The sequence below is a fragment of the Dreissena polymorpha genome, chromosome 4 (assembly GCF_020536995.1).
Source record: "Dreissena polymorpha isolate Duluth1 chromosome 4, UMN_Dpol_1.0, whole genome shotgun sequence".
NCBI classification, from domain to species: Eukaryota; Metazoa; Mollusca; class Bivalvia; order Myida; family Dreissenidae; genus Dreissena; species Dreissena polymorpha.
In genome coordinates, this window is record NC_068358.1 from 24,596,455 (window position 1) to 24,620,283 (window position 23,829).

Sequence of the window (23,829 nt, forward strand, 5' to 3'; positions counted from 1 at the left end):
AATTTTGGAAATAAATACCTCAAAAATGCTCACAGTTTTCAAACACATGCAACAAATGGTTTGATAATGTATGTAAACAAAAACGAAGTATAAACATTGAGAAGTAAGAAAAGTACACCTTGTATAAAGATGGTCATAGTACACATTTAATGCTTATAGCGAAAAAAGATTGTTAGTATAAGTATAGACAATCTAAACGTAATTTTAACAGGATTCAATATTATAAAACGAATGAAATGCGATTTAAATATATATATATATACATTTGGATTTAGAAACCTGTTTACAAGAAGTCATTTAATAACTCGGGTGATAATATTTACACAGATTCCTTTTTGAACATTTTAAAACGTTATCTTCTTCTAATATAATGACGAAGAAGAAGATATTAACAAATAAGTAATACGTCAGAATACAAGTAACATGGCGTCGGGGACATTTCAAGAGTTGGATAGTTTATTTACAAAGGGAGAAATACGAAAGGCAATACAATTATTAGGAATCTCATCAATCTCATTAAATTGATAATTGTATATACGAATATGTTTAAATGGGAAATGATGTCCTTGATACACCACTTGAAATATTATTTAACTTTATACTAACTAAATTTACTTGAAAAGCAGCCATTACCAAAATCGTGTTCAAAGGGAGTAATTATACATATTTTCAAAAAGGTAACTCATTCGACCCAAACAAATATCGAAGTATAACATGTGTGTACTGTTTTGCCAGATTGATTGACAGTCGTAATAAACGAACGGCTTAAAAAAGTGGGCTATTGTAAACGATACGCTCACATACGCTTATTTCGGATTCAAAACTAACAACAGCACGGTGGAGGCTATTATTGTAATGAAGGCTTTTATAGATAAACAATTATGTAGTAAAAATGAACTATACTGTTGCTATATTCACCTAATGAAAAGCTATTATTCAGTCTATTGTAACGGACTATGGTACAAGCTTATTAAGAGCGGACTTAACAGTATACTGTTTAAAATTATTATGTCGATGTATGATGAAGTGAAATTATGTGTACAAAATATGGGGACCTTGTCGAATTTTTTTCAATTGCGAAGTTGGATTATTGTACGGGGACACTATCTCGCATATATTATTTTATCCCATCATCAGACGTGCATTGTCGAAATAAACCACTGTGGAATATATTTTCCTTTATTTCGGCAATGCTGAAATATAGCTGTCACGCGCGGCGGAGGATGATCATATTACTCGAAATCAAATATAAAGTAATTATTTTTAGTAAAATCAAATCAGATTCAACAAAACAAACAATTTGATACCAAGATGTAATATATTTTTAACACAAAATGCAACTCAAAAAGCAAAAAAAACAACATTATTTACAAATATTAGGTGCGCGTATTCGTGACGTGATTATTAACACGTCATACGACACAATGCATGTTCTTTCACGCTAAAGCTGCAGTTGTTTAGTGTGTTTTTTCATTATTTCTTAAAAATCGGGGACGTAGAGGTATGATGAACAGAAAAACAGGTTAGTTACTGATCTTTTTGCAAAGTATTAGGCTCGGCACGATTAGAATAAGGAAACAATGTTTGCTTAAAATAACTTTGGGATTTTCCGTGTAGTTCGATTTTCCTATTCTATTTTTAAAGAAATAATTTACGACTAAGAAAATTGATGGGATAAATCGAATACTAGGTCGGTGCCGAATAAAGTCGGCACCGACCTAGTATTATCTATTTCTCCTTTCACTAACGTAATCGAACACTTTTTGAGTAATAACAATGAAAACTTGATAACGTTAGACCAGCCCTCTATTTATTATCCCCGCCGAAATAAATTTCGGAAGGGGATATAGTAATTGGTCTTTCCGTCCGTCCGTCCGTCCGTCCTTCCGTCCGAAACTTTGTCCAGAGCATAACTCCAAATCTATTCAATGGATTTACTTTAAACTTAGAATATAAACAGATGGCAACTAGGAAAAGTTCAGTGACCAATAACCATAACTCTATCTACCTGAGTTTTTGAATTATCTCCCTTTATATAATTTCAAACTTTTGTCCGGAGCATAACTCTAAACTTTCTGAAGGGATTTACTTGAAACTTGAAATATAAACAGATGGCAAGTAGGAAAAGTGCCGTGACTAAGAACCATAACTCTATCTACCTTAGTTTTTGAATTATCTCCATTTTTTTATTTCAAAGTATTTTTTTTTTGTCCGGAGCATAACTCTAAATTTACTGAAGGGATTTGATTGAAACTAGAAATATTAACAGATGGCAAGTAGGTGAAGTGCAGTGACTAAGAACCATAACGCTATCTACCTTAGTTTTTGAATTATCTCCCTTTATCTAATTTCAAGCTGTTTTTTTTGTTCGGAGCATAACACTAAATCTACTGAAGGGATTTACTTGAAACTTGATATATAAACAGATGACAAGTAGTAAAAGTTCACTGACTAAGAACCATAACGGTATCTACCTTAGTTTTTTAATTATCTCCCTTCATTTAATTTCAAAGTAATTTTTTTTGTCCGTAGCATTACTCTAAATCTACTGAAGGGATTTACTTGAAACTAGAAATATGAACAGATGGTAACTAGAAAAAGTGCAGTGAACATGAACCATAACTCTTTTGACCGTAGTTTTTGAATTATCTCCCTTTATTTTATCTTTTTTATTTTTTTTTTCATTTGATTTATGTATAATTTCAAATTATATTTAATTTAATGTCATAGAAAATGTTTTAGCTTTTCAATTTTTAATATCTCCCTTTATCTAATTTTAAAATAATATTTTAATTTGAACACTGAAGTATTCACTGTAAAATGAAGGAAAATTAAGGAAAAATACAGTGATCAAGAACAGAAACTGTTTATAGTCTTCTTTTTTAATTACCTCCCTTTCTTTCATTTCCATATATTTTATTCTCTACAGCATTACTCCAACACTATACAACTAATTGATCCTTTAAATATAAATAGATTACACAGGTGCTATGTTTTACAAATATTATTCTACTCTCTATAACAAATGTTGTCATACAAGCAAACACATTTCGGTGGGGATTTGCACTACTCTTGTTTAATATTGTATGCAGATGGTGTATTTGTTTTCCAAAACACCGAAATGATTGTCAAAATCTGTAAATAATTTATACACATTTTGTGATCGATGGAAGCTGAAAGTAAATATAGAAAAAACAAAAGTATCGGGAGTCATATATAAAATGGAGGAAATAATTCACAGAACGAGCCAATTATTTATAATAATTAGCAAATGGAAAAGGTTCAATCTTTTAACTATCTCGGCATTGTACTAACAAGTGGTTGGTCATTTATACAAACTACACAAATTTTAGCAGATAATAAATAACAGGCTATGGGGTCACGTTTTTCAATCACCAAAGACATGCATGTTCCTGTTAAAATAAGATTTGAATTTGTTTGATTCGTATGTTTCTTCAATACTGTGTTATGCCTATAAGGCTTTGAGTTTTAAATGCTAAATCTATTTAAAAGATATTAAAAGAGCTCAAAGAATATTTTTGAAACGAATACTTGGTGTCAAAATGAGTACTCCTATTTCAACAGTATACGAAGAACTTTGGCGATACCCGTTATATAAATCGCTTTTAGCGATTTATAAAATATTGTATAAAATTGCAAACTGTTGAACTAACGTGTATATTATATGGTACACTATTTTATATCCGAAACGGTGCTAAAAATTTGTAGATGTTAGGATGTATCCAAAGTCAGTCAGTTCAATTGTATTTATTCCTTTATTTAAAACTAGACTAATGATATGTACATGGGTTTGTGGCGAAATGATTTAAATGTAAAAGATTAATTAACTTTATACAAAAAAATGAAACATCGATTTGAATTATCCGATTACCTGAACATAATTCAAATGTTCCAATTTAAGAAAAACATATTAAAATTAAGACTTTCGTCACATATGTTAAAATTGTTTCTCGGAGACATAAATATTTCTAATATAGAACGTATATGTAGCTCAAATGATAACGAAGACGAGTATCATGTTGTAATTGTATGCCCTCTTTAAACCGATATTATAAAATGTATATTGACAAATTCTGTTATAACCAACCTAGAATGAATACATTTAGATTTTTTGTAGCAAATACTAACACAAAAGTTCTAACTAAACTCGCGATATATCGTAAAAGTTACGCACTAAGCATGTGCTTTTTGAGTATATATTGCCAGTTTCGTATAAGACTTATAAATTTCTGAATATAAATTAATAATATTTATTTTCGCGGAACCGATGGTTGTTTACTGGTTTCTATAGGTACGATTATGTACGGATTGCCTCGGTCGAGATCGTTAGTACAATAGAATTACGCAGTTTCCGTACCACGTGATATGACGTCATTCCGCCTTTTGTAAATTGCCTATGCTGGTGTTTAGATTGCCAAAAACGTTTACAATTTATATCTCGAGCAATCTTCGGAAACGCCTCGCGGTAGACGAAAGAAGCAAGTGGAGTCAACGGGAGGACAATACTCAATTTCTGCAACCCGACTCAGGTAGTGTTTTTTATTGATTTTAAGGAGATTTTTCGTGCTACATTTAGTGTTCGTGCTCCATTAAGTGTTCATTGCAATACAAATTACGAAGCGGGGTGCGGTGTTACTGGCGAATCTGTTACTACATTCAAAAACGTTATCTTTGCTTGATTTAGCAAAAAATCGGGGGCGACCCCTGAATACGGGTCAGTCACTCGAATTACGGCGTTAAGCGCACAATAACTTGGACGCGCAGTGAAACAACTCATGGCGAGGGGCGATTATGTGAACGCGCTTAGTGCATTCTATTTAATGTTCAAACATATATTCAGAACATTTCCGTTAAAAATGGACACAGTATTTTAAACAAATAATCTTAATTAAGTACACAAAAATCATGTAATAAGTGTGTGACATTAAGCTACTCTAATTAAAGCACTGCAGCAAGTCTGTTTTCTACTACGACTGTATTCTGTATTTCATATATTATAATATTTAGACGTGTTTGTTTTTTGTTGGCAATATAGCATGTTCTATCAAAATGATTACTCGTTTTGGGTGTTGTTTGTGCACGTTATTTTATTCTAGCAAAACGTCTCTTTTTCTCCTCACAGCAATTGTTTATAAAATTCTCTTCTCACGAAAATCCAATACATAATCGTGTCTACCTTATTAATAGCTTGTTTTCAGTGTAATCACAGTCTGTTATCATTCCCTAGCTGAAACACGACGTTTCGTGTATCTGGCATTTGTTAAAAAACATTTGCCCTGCACAAATAACTCGGAGGTTTACAACAAAAAATCCCAATATGATTTTACGAACAGAGAAGTATATAATGTGTTATGACAGGTTATGTTATTATCTTTCGTGGTTCGCATTTCATATTTAAAAAATTATGCAGTTAAAGAAAAACATTAATTGCATCGTGAACAAACATAAAACTAATTTATTACACAGTGGCAATCGCTTATTGGGTCCATCGTTTGCAGGGCGATTCCGGCCGACCGCCCATTTTGTAGGATCTTAATTAACACCACCTGCGGCATAACAAATGCAATTCACCGCATACATATAACGCGAGCTGTTAGGCAAGACCTTGACATGTGGCTCACATTTTTGCTCATTTACAAGGGAGTATCGATTTTCAATGACATTTTTTTGTGGTCATATAAAAGTGGGTTCTATGGGACAATCGTGTTAACGTTACGTCCGTGTACACATATATGGGTTTCCTGTTTACTCCTAAATTAAGTTGGTTCAAGGCTAAAACTAAGTTGGCAATGCATGCTGAAACAATCCATTAATGCTATAAAAGTTATCAAGGCTATTATGGAAATTTTGACATTCATCAGTATTTTAACCTTTTTGATTCAATGGTAAAGCCGATCCGTCCATACAAAGCTGGGGTCATTAGTTTTCTCAAATATAGAACAAGTCCAGGCTAAATTTTGCACAGATTGGATTGGTCTCAATAGGTCAACACACAATTGCATGGCTCTAGGGGAGTTAGGTAGATAAGAATTATGGTCGACTATCATTTTAAGTGTGTTAAACACGTGTGTAACCTTATTCACCTGTCGTTGCATACATATACCAAAAATATGTTATATGTTGAAACGCCATGAACAAATCCGAAGGACAACTTGGGCTACTTTTCTTAAAAATGTGTTATACAATTATGGATTTGGTTATGTCTGAGTTTATTAGGATGTTGGTAATGTTCATGTATTTTTACACCTGTTTAAAGATCGCCTTATCTGTTGTCACAAGCAACAATGGTCAGGTCGTTTATTCGACTGTCTCGGTGTGAAAAAAAAAAATGTTTAAATCATTGCTTGAACCCGGAAAATATCTTTCGCTTCAACTTACCATTATCCCATATAAAAGTATTTGCCAAGTACAGATGCTCCAACCGCAAGTTTCTAATTGAAAATGGACAACATCTTGGTATAGAGCATGATCTTACATATTGTCCACATTGTCCTAATGTAAAAACTCTTGTGTCATTCAAAACAAATTTCATATATTTTTATTGTTCTACATTTCAAGAAGAACATTATTATCGTTTACCTTGGTAAAGTGGTACCGGAGAACAAATCGTTTTTATTAATATCGCAGGCCATTGCATTAATTATATCGCTCTTAATGCCAACGTATAAACATACACATATTCACAAATCATGCATTAAACATTTCAGCTTAAAAGATTGAAACAATACCGTAGGGAAAAAACTTCTATGTGTCAAATCGCTGGTGGAGCGATTATTGGTATTAAACGACCGAGTTAAACAGTGTATAATCGCTGGTTGAGCAATTATTGTGCTCATATTACAGTGTTTAAAACAGTGTGCTATCGCTGAGCGAGTTACAAAGCCACGTCACAGGTTACCAATAGTTTGTCGGTCAACTCGTGGCCTTCGCACAATACCGCATCAGAATTTGTGGGGGATAAATTTGTGAAATTTATTGTGGAGGAAAATTCTGTTTTCCGGAGGCTTGGATGGGTATGCGTACTTATTCTACAAAATTGATCTCTACAAGCTAACCTTAGCGACAATTACTCAACAAAATGGCTCGAATGGACCCTGGGCTTCATGCGTAGTATATCCAAGTAATTAAAAGGTTAAGCTTTAAAAATAGTAGCAATGTCGTAGGGGAAAAACTTGTATGTGTAAAATCGTATTCAATGTCCGAGTTAAAAAGTGAGTAATCGCTGGTTAAGCGATTATTGTGATTAAATGACCGAGTTTTAAAAGTGTGGACTCGCTGGTTGAGTCAAGTGACCATTGGTATAAAAAGTGTGTAAAGGTATCTTGTAAATGGTCAAGTGACCATTGGTATAAAAAGTGTGTAAAGGTATTGTGTTAATGGTCAAGTGACCATTGGTATAAAAAGTGGTGTGTAAAGAGGTATAGTCGCTGGTTGAGCGATTAATGGTAAAGCGACTGGTAGAGCTAGGCTTAGCCCAATCAAGTGAATGGTTTTTCCTGGCCCGGTCGCTTGATGAGCAAGAACATTTTTATTTTGGGTAGGCAGTGTTGTTACTATAGCGGCGTTACTTCACATCGGTAATTTAACGTGTGCTCGTCCACCTCCGGTAGGCATAATTTTCGGCTGTTTTCTGTTTAACGCTGCGCGGCCATTATATCCCACTCTCTTAATTGCATGATATATTATATGGATCTATTTTTAGTGAATACTTCATACATGTACATTCGATTTCATTTGTGTGATGTTTATTGGGAGGCAAAATATATTGAAATAATGTCATTAAACTATTGAAATAATGTCATGAACTGGACTTATTTTAGTTATATTAATCAAATTCTGTTTTGTTCTGTACTAATAGCCAAACTTTCAAGCCAAGCGGCCCTTTTTTACTCGTTTTTACTGTTAAAATAATTTATAACTTCAAAGTCATTTGCCTTACATAAACAACGTGTGGATGAAAGTGAGCATTTTCGTTTTGCAATCGTTCTGGAGTTTCTTTTTTTTCAAAATTTAATCCCTCTTACCTCAAGGTAATAAATGTAGTAAAATATAAAATGTATTATTCTATCAAAAATGATTTTCTACAAAAACTAATATTACATAAAACTATTTGCTGTCATTCACACCTTGATTATACTAAAAAATAAAATTAAGTTTAACACAGAATAACAGCATCCTTGGGCTCTTGATGACCATTGATTTTGAAAAGGCGTTCGATACCCTAGAGTTTGATTTTATTGAAAAAAAACACTTGACTATTTCAACTTTGGAGTAACATTTAAAAAGTGGATTTCACTCTTCCTCAACAACACCAAAACAGCAATTCAAATTAATGGCTTCCGTTCAGACTTTATAACAATAGAAAGAGGTTGCATACATTGGGACACCATCAGCTCATACATTTTTATCCCCACGCTTTTTGAAAAGCGTGGGGATATTGTGGTTATCACTGCCGTCTGTCTGTCTGTCCGTCCGTCCGTCCGTCATGGCCACTATCTCCTCCTACACTATTAGCACTAGAACCTTGAAACTTACACACATGGTAGCTATGAGCATATGTGCGACCCTGCACTATTTTGAATTTTGATCTGACCCCTGGGTCAAAAGTTATGGGGGTTGGGGTGGGGCTGGGTCAGAGATTTTCACTCATTTTTTTAGGTTATTTTTCATTACCTTCTTCATTTCTAACTACCAATTCACTTCAAATTGATACTGAACCTCTCTTATGACAATACGGTCAATCTCAACTATGCATGGCCCCATTACCAACCCTGGGGCGCCCCGCCCACATAGACCACACCCACCCAAAATTGCATTTTACTATAATTTCTTCATTTCTACACCGATTCACTTCAAATTGATACTGAACCTCTCTTATGACAATACGGTCAATCTCAACTATGCATGGCCCCAGTACCAACCCTGAGGCGCCCCGTCCACGTAGGCCACATCCACCCAAAATTTCCTTTTACTATAATTTCCTCATTTCTACACCAATTCACTTCTCATTGATACTGAACTTCTCTTATGACAATACGGTAAATCTCAACTATGCATGGCCCCATTACCAACCCTGGGGCGCCCCTGGGTCAAACATGCTGCGTGGGGATACGCGTCGGCCTCTGCCGCGCCATTTCTAGTTATTCTATGTGCTGAAATCTTAGCAATTAAAATACGGCATTCCAATACTATCAAAGAAATTGAAAGTGATAGCACTGAATATAAATTAAAATATCTCAGTTTGCTGATGATACATCACTTTTTTGATCTTTTAAATGACTTTGCATTGTATTCTGGATTGAAAATAAAGTACGACAAACAAATTTAATATGGATTGGCTCCAAAAAGTACAGTACACAATCCATAAAAACAAAATACAAACTAGTTTGGGGTACAACTCAATTTAAAGTTCTTGGAATTATATTTGATGTTGATTTAAATAGAATGATAGATATCAACTTCACAAATAAAATTACTAAATTACAAAATACTATACACTTTTGGAATAAAAGAAATTTACCCCCCCCCCTAGGGAAAATAACTGTCATAAAATCTTTATTACTTCCCCTATTTACTCACTTATTATGGTCGCCGTGGTGTAATGGATAGGGTGTCCGCCTAGCGACCGGGAGGTTATGGGTTCGATCCCCACCGTGGGAGCGTTCTTTAGATCTCTCCCAAAGACACCAAGTACTGGTTCTGGGCCCATAATTTTGTCCGGGATGGCCCTGCGAAAATCAAGCATAGTATTGCTATTCAATCTTTTGAGGAGGGAGGAATATCTATGATAGATGTATATGCTTTTGAAAAAAACTATGAAACTAACATGGTTAAGAAAAATCGTCTTATGCACTGGAAAATGTTTTCAACTTGTTTATTTAATATTTGATGTTAAAAAATGATGACTTTAGGAAAAGACTATGCTGAGAAAATTTGTAACGTATTAAAGAATAGTTTTTGGAAAGATGTTCTTACATGCCACATTATGTATATCAGTAAGAAAGTTGTTTGCAAATGTGAAGATATACTTAACATGCCTTTATTTTATAACCACAATTTTAATAAAGGTTTTAGTAGTATATATAATAAATTCATGTATGACAATGGAATTCGATTTGTTAGGGATATTGTAGACACCTAGAATTATATTGGCACAAAGCTCAACTTCTTATTTTATGAAGATTGATTAGAACTGTGAAGAATTTTCTCAGTCATTCGTAATTCCCAGTTATTAAAAAGCCAAATACAGAATGTGCATTTATATCGTCTTACTTGAAAAGCATAGTTTTTACGCAAAACCCAAACCAAAATGTCTATAAAACTTTTATTATCAATTTTGATATACCGACTTGCCAAAATAAGTGGAATAAAATTTTCAACAACATCGAATGGAAAAAATACATAGTCTCGTATTTAATATTTCCAAAAATACTTACACTCAATGGTTTCAAACAAGAATAATACATAGAATCCTAGGAACTCAATCTCTATTGTATAAAATGAACATTTTGAACGATAACATGTGTACTTTTTGTAAAGAAAATGAGGAAACTATAAAACATCTGTTTTGGGATTGCTGTTTTACACAGAGAATCGTGAATTATGTTGTTGAATTTTTAAGTGAACATAATGTGCAAAAACACTCAGAAATAAGTTGTAAAACAATGATATTGGGAAGTACAAAACGTAATATGACTGATATAAATATTCTTTAATAGAATTGAAGAAATATATATACCTTTGTCGGAAAAAGGAGATAATTCCATCCATACAAGGGCTTACAATTAGCCTGACTTTGTCTTTTAAAATCCAAAACAATGTTAAGTGTCATGAAACAGAACTACAGTCTTGGGCAATTGTAAGTTTGTTTGCTGAACCAATATCATAATATGAATATTATTTATCTTTTATAAACTCCACAATCAACCATTTGAAAATACTTAATAAATTGTCACTTGTCCGATGCTTATATACTTCCACAATGAAAATAGTTTGTGCATATGCTTAACCTAACATTGCATTTGCTCTTCATGTTTTTATAATATACTTTATTTTCTTTTTTTAAACATGTGTAAATGGTATAGAGTATATGTATGTATAAGGATGTTTTATTCTAACAATTGAATACAACACTGTTTACTGTTTACTCATACTATCACAAAAATGTATGTACGGTATGGAGCAGGATGACCTCGACCTGCACATACCTATGGACAAGGTAAATACAGATGTAGTATTACTGCGAAATCAACAACAATTAAAACAAGAATACTATTCTATAAATGAATGTGCAAATATGGCTATGTTTTAATGAACATGCGTATAAACTTACAAACGCAATTGCACAACCATGGCTCTGAAATGTATAAACACTAGTAACAAGGCATGCTATAAAAAAAAAGCCCAACGGCGTTGCAAATTTTTTTTTTCAAAAATGTAATTGTAGATGATTACTTACGGACCCCATAGTTTTCAGTCCTTATTAATTGCAGTTTCAAACAGCATAAGACAAATGAACTTAAACGAAGGTAAATTAATTCAATTACTAACACCTTTAGTATGAATAAACTGATCATGACATACAAGAAGAAAAATAGTTTATTAAAAATTATTATGTTATCAACGTATTCTTCGTGCGTCTAAGAAATGCTAATAACTTTTAAATTACTAAAAAGGCTTATGTCACCAACTGTGGCATTTGTATTCACCAAAAGATATGAAACGGTCAATGGTACATAAAACAATCCATTCACTAAATAACCAAAATTTACCGAATTTAATCCTCAAATAATGTTCCAGATGCATATTTGTTTTTTCAATAAATTTAAATCAAAGTATTTTCAGTCAAATGAAATTGAGTGTGGAGAACAATACAACTTATATTAAGTTCGCTAACTAATCTTCACTAAGGGTGTTCGTTTATCCAGATGTAGGTATGAAGCAACAACATTCGTATTGTTAAACTCCACAAATAAAATATATTATACAGAAGAACAAAAACGTTATATTTATAACGCATACTTAATAATAATGTGTATTGAATATATACTTTCAAAAACACTGGATCCTATGAGGATACAAGAACAATTAGAAATAAGTAAACATATGAGAAAAAAAATTGTTAAAACAGTGTAAAAAATAAGTATCTTATACCCTATTTTTACACTGTTTTAACAATTTCTTTCTAACATGTATATATACCACAGCGGAATGGAAATACAAAATAAACCGTAAGAATACAATAAATACAAACCAGAAATGTACTTCTAGCAATGTTCAGTGCAAATATTTGATTTGCTCATTTATGGTAAAGGTATTTTGTACACATAATATAACGTACGTATTAAAGGTAAACGAAAATTCTATGGACCCTAAGGCGCTAACCATGAGACCCGAAACAAAACTATTCTGAGAAGGTGGAGTTAACAAAGATCAAGTACTTTATGAATTTTTATTTAATTTTCTAGGGACAATTTGCCATCGACATCGGCTGAGATATAATTAGAATTAATGTAATGACCGAGAAACAGGAGGATTGGAGAAAAATGCGACTTCTAGAGTGTTCGCAATGGTCTAATATAGCCATATAAGGAAACCTGCCCCGTCCCTGGTGGCCATGTTTTCGACGAACAACAACCAATTTCGAATTCGGCCGAGCTATCATTAAAAAAGCTGTTCTGACCAGGTTTTATGAAGATTGAACAAACTGTGACTTCTAGAGAGTCCACAAGGTTACACTGTAGCAATATAAGGAAATTGCACCGCCTCATGTGGGCAATGTTTTTTGACGAACCGGAACCATTTTCTTACTCAACTGAGACATTATTAGAACAAATGGTTTCATGCAGAATAGACAAGCTTTTTCTATTATCTGTCATAGTTACCTATTTTCGACCTCACGCGACCCAGTTTCAAACTCGAACAGGATATCATTGGGATATATGTTCTGACCAAGTTTTATTATTGGACAAGAAATGTGGGCCTCTAGAGTATTTACAAGGTAAAGATTGACGACGCACTTCGCACGTCGAACGACGGATTAAAAAAGATCCCAAAGTCTCTGGAAGCTAAAAACGGGCATGCATAATGTATATCATATTAAGCATGCTAAGCAACTAGTCAGACTGTCCTTTTAATATTAAAGTAAATATTAAAACGTCAAAATGTGAAACAAACATGTTTTTAAAGTCATAACTGTGGATTTAAAACAAAACTACACGATTAACATTCATTATTGCTAGTCAGATACATATCTACTGCTTTGTTTGAAGTAGAAATTCGCATTATTTTCAACTCAAATTGTTTTGTACTTGCAGTATTTCGGTGAACATTGTCATGTTTACAAGGTAGCTTACACCGCCATAAGCCACTTCACAGTCGTAACTCACGTCCCCAAATGAGAGCTCCTTGAAGTACAGCCGTGTCATGTTCAGGTGAAATGAAGACTTGCATGTCTGTAAGGGCAGTTTTCACACCTTGCTGAAGCGGCGTGGGTAAAGCAAGCTCACTTACTATGAAAACGTGTTTAATCCCTATTGCGCAATGCTTGGCAATGAATATCCTAATCCGATCGACTGCCTGTGTAATAAACGGATCAAATAGGGAAACAAAAACGCTTGGTTTGATTCTCAGCGAGGCGGCTGTCACCGATACCCCGTTCTTGTATACTGAGTTTTCTATCTGTTCGTTAATAGATTTCCCAGTGAAGTCTCTGACACAAACTGGTAATTTTGTTGGCATCCGGAATGTGCATCGATCGGACATTTTCCAACTGCGGGATTTCATCCTGAAATCTTCTATCAACTCCATATACGCATCTATATGGTGCATCTTGAGGAAACTCACTGCTTCACAGCCTAAAAAATATGCAAATATCATGTGAGAACTGTGTTTGGAATTATATTATTCGATGGTTATTTAATTTTACCTGTTTCAAGTTTTTGTAGTTCAGCATATAAATAATACATTAAGTAAGAAGTGTTTTAGTAGGTGATGTTGGGTAGAAAAGTAGGTAAATAGGAGAATAGATTGGTAAGTAAGTCGGTCGACCGCAGACACGCACTAACGAACTGATTTTCCAAGTGTGTGAAATACATTTAGGAATAATTTATTAAAAACAAATGTTTCTGTCAGTTTTATTTTAACGACTTTATTAAACACACATCGCTTGTAAAAACCCATTGCATTTACAAAACCGATCATCAAGGCCGTAAATCTTTATTATAGATAATTCTATGAAAGTGATCAGAAGATCAGGTGAGCAATAGTCCGCAACGTTTGACCATATATGGAACCGGTTGTCGGCTACTAGCACACACGTTCTCCACGCCTAGTCGTCAAAAGCTCCAGTAGCTGGCTTTCGCATAGCACACTAATCTGGTGACCTATTGCTGACTATCTAGAACGCATCATGTGCCCTAAATCAAGTAACTAATGATACAAGTCTCTTTAAGTCACAGTAATCAGTTGATTCGTAAAACCAATATTTTCCACGTCGGGCCGTCAATTGTCTTAGTAGCTGGCTATATAAATATCATAACTACGTTTTATATACATGTTTTACTCCATAGTAGCTATCGATGCAAATAGCATTACACCTCTCCATATCGATGAATTCCGTTTATCAACAAGAAAAACGCGTTGCAATATGAGTATGCTTTTCAAGTATTGTTGTTTATGCGTTAATTATTTTAGTTACACTAAAACTAATAAGAACAATGTTATACTTAAGTTTCTCAGTGGTTTTGAATCTCGGTATAAACATTGACGTAACTATGGCCGCAGCAATGCGGCTTAGTATTTGGTCTCTAAAAAAATTATAATATGATAATTATTGATGAAACATCTGACGTACCAGTTAACGTATCGATGAATGTTTCAAACTCCCCATTCACGTTTGATACACGCAACGTGCTGTCATACTCAGTGATAATATGCTTCATCTGCATGTCACTTGTCATCATATGCAAGCTCAGTGCAAGTTTGTTCTCTAAAATGGCAATAAGCGTTTAGAATTGTGTATTTATTCTATAAAATGAACATTTCGCTATCAATGGAAGTATCAAATTCTATTTTACACAAGCATACATTTAAGAGAATTTATGTTCGACAAAAGTTTGTTTCAGTTTCAAATGTCTTGTTTCTGTAGTTTATTTGGTCGTGCAGAAGGTTGAAGTAAATTTATTGCACAGTTCAATACATTTATAACGTATGAGAAACGTATTACTTATGGCAATAACAACACCAATACAAACTTATGAACGACTAGCGAAAACCTCTAGAATTAGTAATTATGCAAAGATTATAACATTCTGGAGAAAATGATATGATCATGCATTTAACGTTGATATTTACGATGGTTATTAATAGGCAAAACGTTTAAATAAGCAATATATAATACGACATATCAAACACTATACTATTCTTTGCACATATTAGAAAATATATTCCTGAGACAGTATCAGGACAAACTACTGTTATCTACCGCATTCTTTTGCTAAAGGAAAGTGACCATTTGCCTAAAAATAAGGGACTGCAAATACAACAAAAACGGTCTACATATAACAATTATTAAAACTAGGGTGATCGCTTTTAAATGGTCAATTCAAAGAATACCGGGTTCTAAAGACATAATGTGTGTGCGTCAACCCTGAATAAATGCGCATTGGTTCTTTTTCAAAACAATCTCATCAAGTAATGTGGGCATTCTCATATTATGATACAAACACAAGTATTATTTATTTTTTGAAAGCTATTATCGCATGAATAACGGGTTTTTATCAATTTGAAATTCATAAAAAAATAAGGATCAGACAAAACAAGAAAACGAGGTATCTTGATACTTAGTTCTGCCTTCAAGGCGAAACGAAAATCGTGTGATCAAAGCAGAAGTTGCATTTCTTCCAGCAAGTTAAACACAACACAAACCTTGAAAATCACAGATGATGAAAGACTCCCATTTCCCGGGAATCGTGTGGTTTCCTTGAACATTTGGAGTTTGAATATCATTTACGATACTTTTCGGGTGAAGATAATAGACCGCCGCTGCCTCAGATTCGAGCATTATACTAAGATGTCCAACCTCAATGCCAGTCTAAGCAGATAAATATACCATATTAGAAAAGAACAGACCACTAAGGGGTTTCCCGCAAAACGACCTACCATTCAGCCGAGTTTATGTTCGTTCGACGTTTGCGGATCAAATGGCGGAGCGACCAAAATTAGTGTAGGACAAATATGTTCTCTTCTAATGTGTTAACTATTCCGCTCGAAGTAAATATAAACCTTTCCAAACATCAGATTGTATGACTAATTGTGTTGTGTGTTAGATGTTTCACAATAGCACAACAAATGGCTATAAACATGTATTCATTTCATCATAATCTAAACAAATATTATAATATAGCTTAAGGACAACGCATTACAAAAAAAAAATATTATTTTATTTTATATATAATATTTTTTCAACAAGAGGACCAAGGGGTATAAGTCGATTACATGAAAACCGAAGTTACGGTTCGAAGCAATATTTGTATGTTTTAATTATATTCGTAACCTCGCACTTTATACAGAAGCATTTTGAAACTGTACTTATACATATTCAGAATAAATGTTTTAATAAATGCGAGTGCTTATAATGTAAAAACGTGTGACTTCTAGAATGTTCACCAATACAAATGTAAATATATAAATATTTTTGCACTTAACCTATCAAACAGAGGGCTAAAGAGCCAAGGTTTCTCTCATGATACCCGAAAGAATTTAACTGTTGTAATCGGCTTTTTTTACCATTTTACATGTCGTCCACTGTGTCCTTAGGACAAATATTATGCACACGTTTTTTTTTGCAGATTCGGTAACACATACGGCGTCTAGAGTGTTGTCTAGCATTTCATGCCATTTGACTCATTTTCTAGTTTTGTTGAGCCACGCAACCCACGTTGGGAGCAATTCTTAGCACGGATGCATTAAGATTGAGTAATAAATGTAACTTCTGAGTGTTCACAAACATTTGTGATTGAACATATTAACCTATTTATCCCACGTGTAAAAGTTCCGAACTCAATTAATATATAATAAGGAAAATGTTCTGGCAAAGTTTCATTCAAAATAGGGTTCTTCATGTGACCTCTATATTATTCAAACTTGTTTTAACGCGACCTAGATAATTATACAGTCTTTTTTAACTCATGTGAACCAGTTTCGAATTGTGGGTTGATATCATTTGATAGCATATTCTCACATTAAGGTTTGACATATAATGTGGCCTCTAGAGTGTTTACAAGCTTTTTCTTTCCTTTGACCTGGTGACCTAGTTTTAGACATCACGAGACCCAGTTCCAAACTCGGCCGATAAACAATTGGGACAAATGACAACAACCTTCATGTAGAAGGCAATAAATATGGCACCTTAAGTGTTAACAACCTTTGTCGATAACAACATGTATGATCACATTTAAATGAACTCGGTCTTTTATCTAGCCTTAACAGTGTTCACACGTTTTTTCTTTAATTTTTACAAAGTGACCTAGTTTTTGATACAACGTAATCCAGTAAAGAAATCGGCTCAGATATCATCGGAAGAAAAAAGTTATCAACAAGTTTTATAACGTTTGAACAACACACGTGGCATTTTGAATGTTCACAAGCGTATTCTTAAATTTGATCTTGTTACTTCTTTTACACTCGTTACCCGGTTTCAAAGACAATCATGATTTTATTCGGCCTAATATTCTGACAAAGCTTTAAGACGATGGGGCTATATGTACGATTTGGAGTGGTTATCCGCGTTTTCATTAATTTAACATAGATTTTATACCTGTGCCACACAGTTTCAAACACAGCCGATATGACGTTAGGATTAGTATTCTGAGCAATTTGTGTGTTCACAGTGGAAATAATGACGACGGGCGACGCACGACGAATAACAGACAAAAGGATATCACAAAAAAAACATTATCCATTGAATCCGACAAAATCGTGAACATTAGCCTCGTTTCTTTAAACACATCAAGGACATTTGTTTTATAAACTTCAGCTCACACTTGGGCATGCATTTCCTTAAGAAATATACCTCTTATGTTATGTTGAATTCCAACCAGTTGTTGTACTCATTTAATAGCACGGAGACGCTTTATGCATTTAAGAACTTTCTGTCTCAATTTGGTGATGACGTTATATAATATACTTCAATATGGAATTGAACGTTTATCTAACAATAGCAATATTACATTATGCAACTTTCTAAACGGGTTCACTTTCTACTGATGTAATGTTTTGAAAACTATAACGTACTAAACTCTCAGTTTCGTTTCTTTGAAGTGTTAATTTCCCATAGGACATGCCTGAAGGAAATACATATGTTTTATATAAACAAATACGCGCAACACACTGGTGAAACGTAATTTGTGTGTTTACCTTCTTAACAGCTAGTTTCAGTAGGTTCTCCATATCCGTATTCCAATTGGCAGGCACAGTCAGTATAAAATGTATGTCTTTAGACTTTAGATTTCGAATTTTAAAATCTAGTAAACTCTGAAGAAGGCATTTTATCAGGATGGAAATAACTTTCACTACTGGTATTTCTTTACCCGATTTATCTTTTAACGTTGCCGCCTCTAAGAACGCCTGAAAATATTAATCGGTTCATAAGTAAAAGCAGTCAATATCGTTTTTTTTTCTCGGGGAGGTCGTTAAAATTAAAACTAGCAATAACTGAACTTTAAATCCTCAGATAATAGTGTGTATTTGTGTTCTTAAATAAGAAATATTAATAAATAATACTTGATAAAGTTTAAGACACTTTTATAATACCTTTATAACGACACTTAAATAAGAAATATTAATAATTAAATGAAAAGATTGTAGACATAGATAGACATGTACTTTTGAAAAAAAGTCTGCCTCGACCTGAAATATTACTAAGTTTTGCAAATGAATAACTCATTAAATGTTTTACTTCAAACACACAATCATTTTCGGCATGATATTTTAATATTTCTTCACAGATAATAACACGTGAAAAATATTAGTCAATAAATTGGAAAAGGACAGATTGTTACCGTTTTTATTTCGCGAATAAATACATCCGGATTTTGTTCAGTTAAAATCACAAAGTTTATTATAAACTATAAATTTTATATTGCCTATAAAATAATGATATAATCAGAAGTATATGTTAAAACATAACACAATCAAAAACAAAGGCAAATATGAACGTTTCAGAGAAAAATGTCTGCCTCGGCCTGAAATCTTTTGATGTTTCGCTAATTAATATATCTGGGAGTATTTAAGTTCAAATCGCAAATGTCCCCTCAGACTATAGATTTTAAAGAAACCTTTACAATAAAACGTAATAATAACATTCGATAAAGAAACATTTACTTTTGAGGTAGAAGCAATTCTGAAATGTGTACTTTAAAAAGCTTACTCGGTCTTAAATATAACGTATAGGCTCTTATTATTGCTGTAGCGACACGTATTGTATCAAGGTTTTATGTATATTTCTTATGACTTTCATTTGTTAAAACAGTAATATGTATACAAACTTTGTTTCATGCTTCATCAGTTTCAATTCTACTATGCGAAGTTATAAAAACACGGATATTTTAATCGCACGGGCGTTCACGCTGAGAAGACTTCTTTTCACAATAAGCCAAAATTAATAAGAGCGCGAAGTCATGTGACTCGCAGAATTCCAGAACGAGGCTAAACGTGTTGTCATTTTTGATAGTGCTAGACAACGCAACATTCGATTTCGACCCTTCTCGTTGTTGAAAATTCGTCGAGGTTACGATATTGTCAACACAAGACGACATTGTCAGAATTAGCAGTAGATATATACTTCTCAATAATTAGAAAAATGATTAAAGTTCTTGTTTTTATTCAAAAGATTGCACAATAATCTTGTTTAGTTATAGTCCTGTGGTATATTATACCCCATGGTTCAGCATAAACCAATTATCTCGTTATAATCAGATACTGTGTCGACAAATACTAAATAACAACATGGTACCATAAACCACAGGTGGCAGTTGTCTGGTCATTATACAATATTTATGATACCACCATGCCTTCTCGTAGTATAAGTATTCGTAATCATTTCTGAAAGTAACTTAACGCCAAATACTTAACTGTTGATTTAAGTAGATATATAACATATTGTAAAAATGAAAGTCATTTGTCCAAATGGATTGTCAGAAACTAAACACTGTATAGATATTAGCCCAGTTTAATCATAATAAAGAACTAAATACCACAGATTTATAAATACAACACATGTTCTTTAATAGATCTTTGTTAATGCCTATACATTTTTAATATTTAATTAATGTAATGCTAGACATGAAACGTATTTAGCGGGTATAAGTAGAATAAAGTCCGTAATTATATAGTCATATAAAGAGTGCTCGATAGTGTACGGAACAGCACAATTAAAACAAGCATTTTGTTAAATAGTCTCTACGAAAAAATACATATATATACAAATTTATGATATAAAGCGCTATATTTATCTCCCATACTCACTTATGGAGATTGAAATATACATGCATAGACAGTTTAACTTACATCACGTCAATTTTTATGTCCCCCACCACTATAGTGGAAGACATATTGTTTTTGCCCTGTCTGTTGGTTGGTTTGTTGGTTTGTTGGTTGGTTGGTGTGTTTGATTGTGCAAACTTTAACATTTGCAATAACTTTTTGCAATATTGAAGATAGCAGCTTGATATTTGTCATATATCATGGAGCTGCACATTGTTAGTGGTGAAAGGTCAAGGTCAAGGTCATCCTTCAAGGTCAAAGGTCAAATATATGAGTCAAAATCGCTAATTTAATGTACACTTTTGCAGTATTGAAGATAGCAGCTTGATATTTGGCATGCATGTGTATCTCATGGAGCTGCACATTGTGAGTGGTGAAAGGCCAAGGCCAAGGTCATCATTCAAGGTCAAAGGTCAAATATATGGGGACATAGTGTTTCACAAACTCATTGCTTGCTTTCACTTTTATATCATATTTTTTCAATATTTGCATTCACTGTAAAAGAAAATGTATTCAGTGTACTAGAAAATTAACATAATTTTTATAATAAAAAAGTGCCATGTACTAACTTTGCTTTTTGTTGCGCTTTCTCTTATGGTTGACTTTAAACACCTCTTAAACGTTAGATCGTTCACAAAAATTAACACACACCAACACACCCATACCTTTGAGAATTATAGTGAATAAAACTATCATTGTATCATAAAGCTAATTTATATCTTTATTTTGCGCAATTATCGATGTGTAGTCTTCAGACCACCTTTACTCTGACGTTAATGGGTAACTCGAACAGAACAGTCAACTCGTTTTCCCCAAAAAAACTCGCTCCCTCCGCGGGTCTTTTGTCTGCTAGCGAGTGTTTCCGCGGAGGGGAAGACGAGGTGTACTCGCTAAAGCTAATATCCGCGGCGTGTATTACTTTAGCCTAGTCGGTAAATGCAAACAGTTTCCGTTCTTATCATGACAACGCCGCGCAACACCGCGGTAGCAGTGTGCTACTGTGCATGCAAAAAATTAAAGCATTGTAACTAAGAATTGTTTAAATAATGTGGCTTATAAAAATAAAGATGATTGTATAGAAAATTAAAATATGTACAGGTACGTCTACAATATGAATGAATATGTCAGGTTATCGTTTAAAATTATTAGAATGAGTATCACGTTCTTCCATAATATAGATATAAACAATATATCTCGCTCATAGCTATATATATGGGCAGAATCGTAAGAAAACGTGTTTGTATTGAGGATATCACTGAAAATCCGAATGAAATCGTTTGAAAACAAACAATAAAGTGATTTTTATTTTGAAGTCGAGTACGGTAATGTGCGAAAACGACCTAATTAATATTCATGATTCGACACGTGAATTAAAACCTAAACAAACAAAATAACGAATTCAGCGGAGAGAAGGTAAGAAAAAATGCAAATACATCTGTAACGGACGGGAAATGAGTTGCAACGCTACGTTTTTGCTAAATCTATGTATTTATCTTCTATATGCTAATAATGTTTAGCGAAAGCTAAATATAGATATAATTTGCATAACTCGCGACGTTACAATGATTTTCGCCTATTGCATGTATCTATGATTATTTATATATTATTATATCGATTCAAACCGATTTTAACCAGGTTTTCGATGTCAACCTTGGTAAAAATGTAGTTTAATGAAAGTTTATTTCTCGCTATACGATTTACAGCCAAACCTGTACCTAAGACCACCTTTTAATAGCGACCATAAGTCAATAACGACCACACCGATTTCCTCCCGAACGATTTCACTATATATTGAACTTGCGAAAAAAGCCCACCTGCGAACAAAGACCAAAGACCACCCTTTTACATTCCCAAAAGTCCATTTTGATAGCTTACAACAACCACTGCAATAATAACAAGAGGGCCAAGATGGCCCTAGTTCTCTCACCTAAGAGGAGTTGGTTCATTCAATCTTTACCGAACGTCAAACTTGACCTAGATATTGTCCAGACAAACATCCTGGTCAAGTTTCATCATTATTGAGCCAAACCTCTGCGTATGGGGTGATTACTAGGTTTTTGTAAGATTTGACCTGGTGATCTATATTGACCCCTCACCCCTCACGACCAAACATCAAACTTTGCTTACAACAAGAGATGTGTTTGTCAGAAACACAATGCCCCCTATTGCACCGCTTTGAAATCAAATTTCAATATATCATTTGGCAGGTTTAGAAATTATGTCTCTTTTTAACCTGATTACTTCCATTAGATTGTATTTTTTGAATTTTGACCTTGAAGGATGACCTTGACCTTTCACCACTCAAAATGTGCAGCTTCATGAGATACACATGCATGCAAAATATCAAGTTTCTATTTTCAATATAGCAAAAGTTATGGCCAATGTTAAAGTTTTCGGACGGATGGACGGACGGACTGACGCACTGATGGGAAGTTCAAATGCTATATGCCACCCTACCGGGGGCATAAAAATGAATATTATGACCAAGATTAATAAAATCTGAAACAAAATTGTGACTTCTAGAGTGTTTTCGGGGATTTTGTATAATAAAATGAAAATTTTGACAATCTAAGCGCAATAATTTTGTCATGTATTATGCGATTTTGCTCATTATCAAACTTGACTTAGATCTTGCGGCCATATAGCTTCTCAGTAACTTTGATAAAGAATGCTTGAGAAATGTGAATGCTAGAGTGTTTACAAACCAAATGGGGACGGACGGACGGACAGCGGACAGAGACCAACTCTAAAACCTCACATGAGCAATCAGGTGAGCTAAAAAGTCTGTTTTTTCACCGATCTGAGCCATTTTCCAACTTACCCGAGATATCAATAAAACCAATGTATTGACTAAGTTTCACGATGATTAAGCAAAAAATATGACTTCTAGAGTGTTCACAAGGTTTCTCTAATGTCATATAAGGAAAACTTCCCCACTCACCTCCTGGCGGCCATGTTTTTTGACGGATCAGGACCATTTTCAAACTCATCTGAGATATAAATAAAACCAATTTTTTTACCAAGTTTCATGATGATTGGGCACACAATGTAAATTCTAGAGTGTTCACAAGGTTTTTACTATATAAATATAAGAAAAATGCGCCCCCCCTTGGCAGCCCTGTTTTTGAACGGCCCGGAACCATTTTCAAACTCAACTCTCGTATCTAGGAAACAAATCTTCTGACCAAATTTCATGAAAATTGGGCCAAAAATGTGACTTCTAGAGTGTTCACATGTTTTCACTTTATACATATAGAGAAAATT

General features: G+C 33.7%; 1 protein-coding gene across 2 annotated transcripts in view; it reads right to left on the bottom strand.

Moving 5' to 3' along the window:
• Nucleotides 1-10,333: 10,333 nt before the first annotated feature.
• The window catches only part of LOC127879840 (uncharacterized), a 53,666-nt gene continuing 40,170 nt past the window's right edge, over nucleotides 10,334-23,829 (bottom strand). Inside the window, exons 5-8 of one of the 2 annotated variants that reach the window (XM_052426887.1) lie at nucleotides 18,439-18,648; nucleotides 15,949-16,114; nucleotides 14,876-15,010; nucleotides 10,334-13,877 (exon numbers count right to left, since the gene is read on the bottom strand). In XM_052426887.1, the coding sequence (XP_052282847.1) occupies nucleotides 13,393-13,877; nucleotides 14,876-15,010; nucleotides 15,949-16,114; nucleotides 18,439-18,648 (996 nt within the window). In that variant the 3' untranslated portion in view covers nucleotides 10,334-13,392. The remainder of the gene's footprint in view (nucleotides 13,878-14,875; nucleotides 15,011-15,948; nucleotides 16,115-18,438; nucleotides 18,649-23,829) is intronic. The other variant, XM_052426888.1, reaches the window with a different exon arrangement.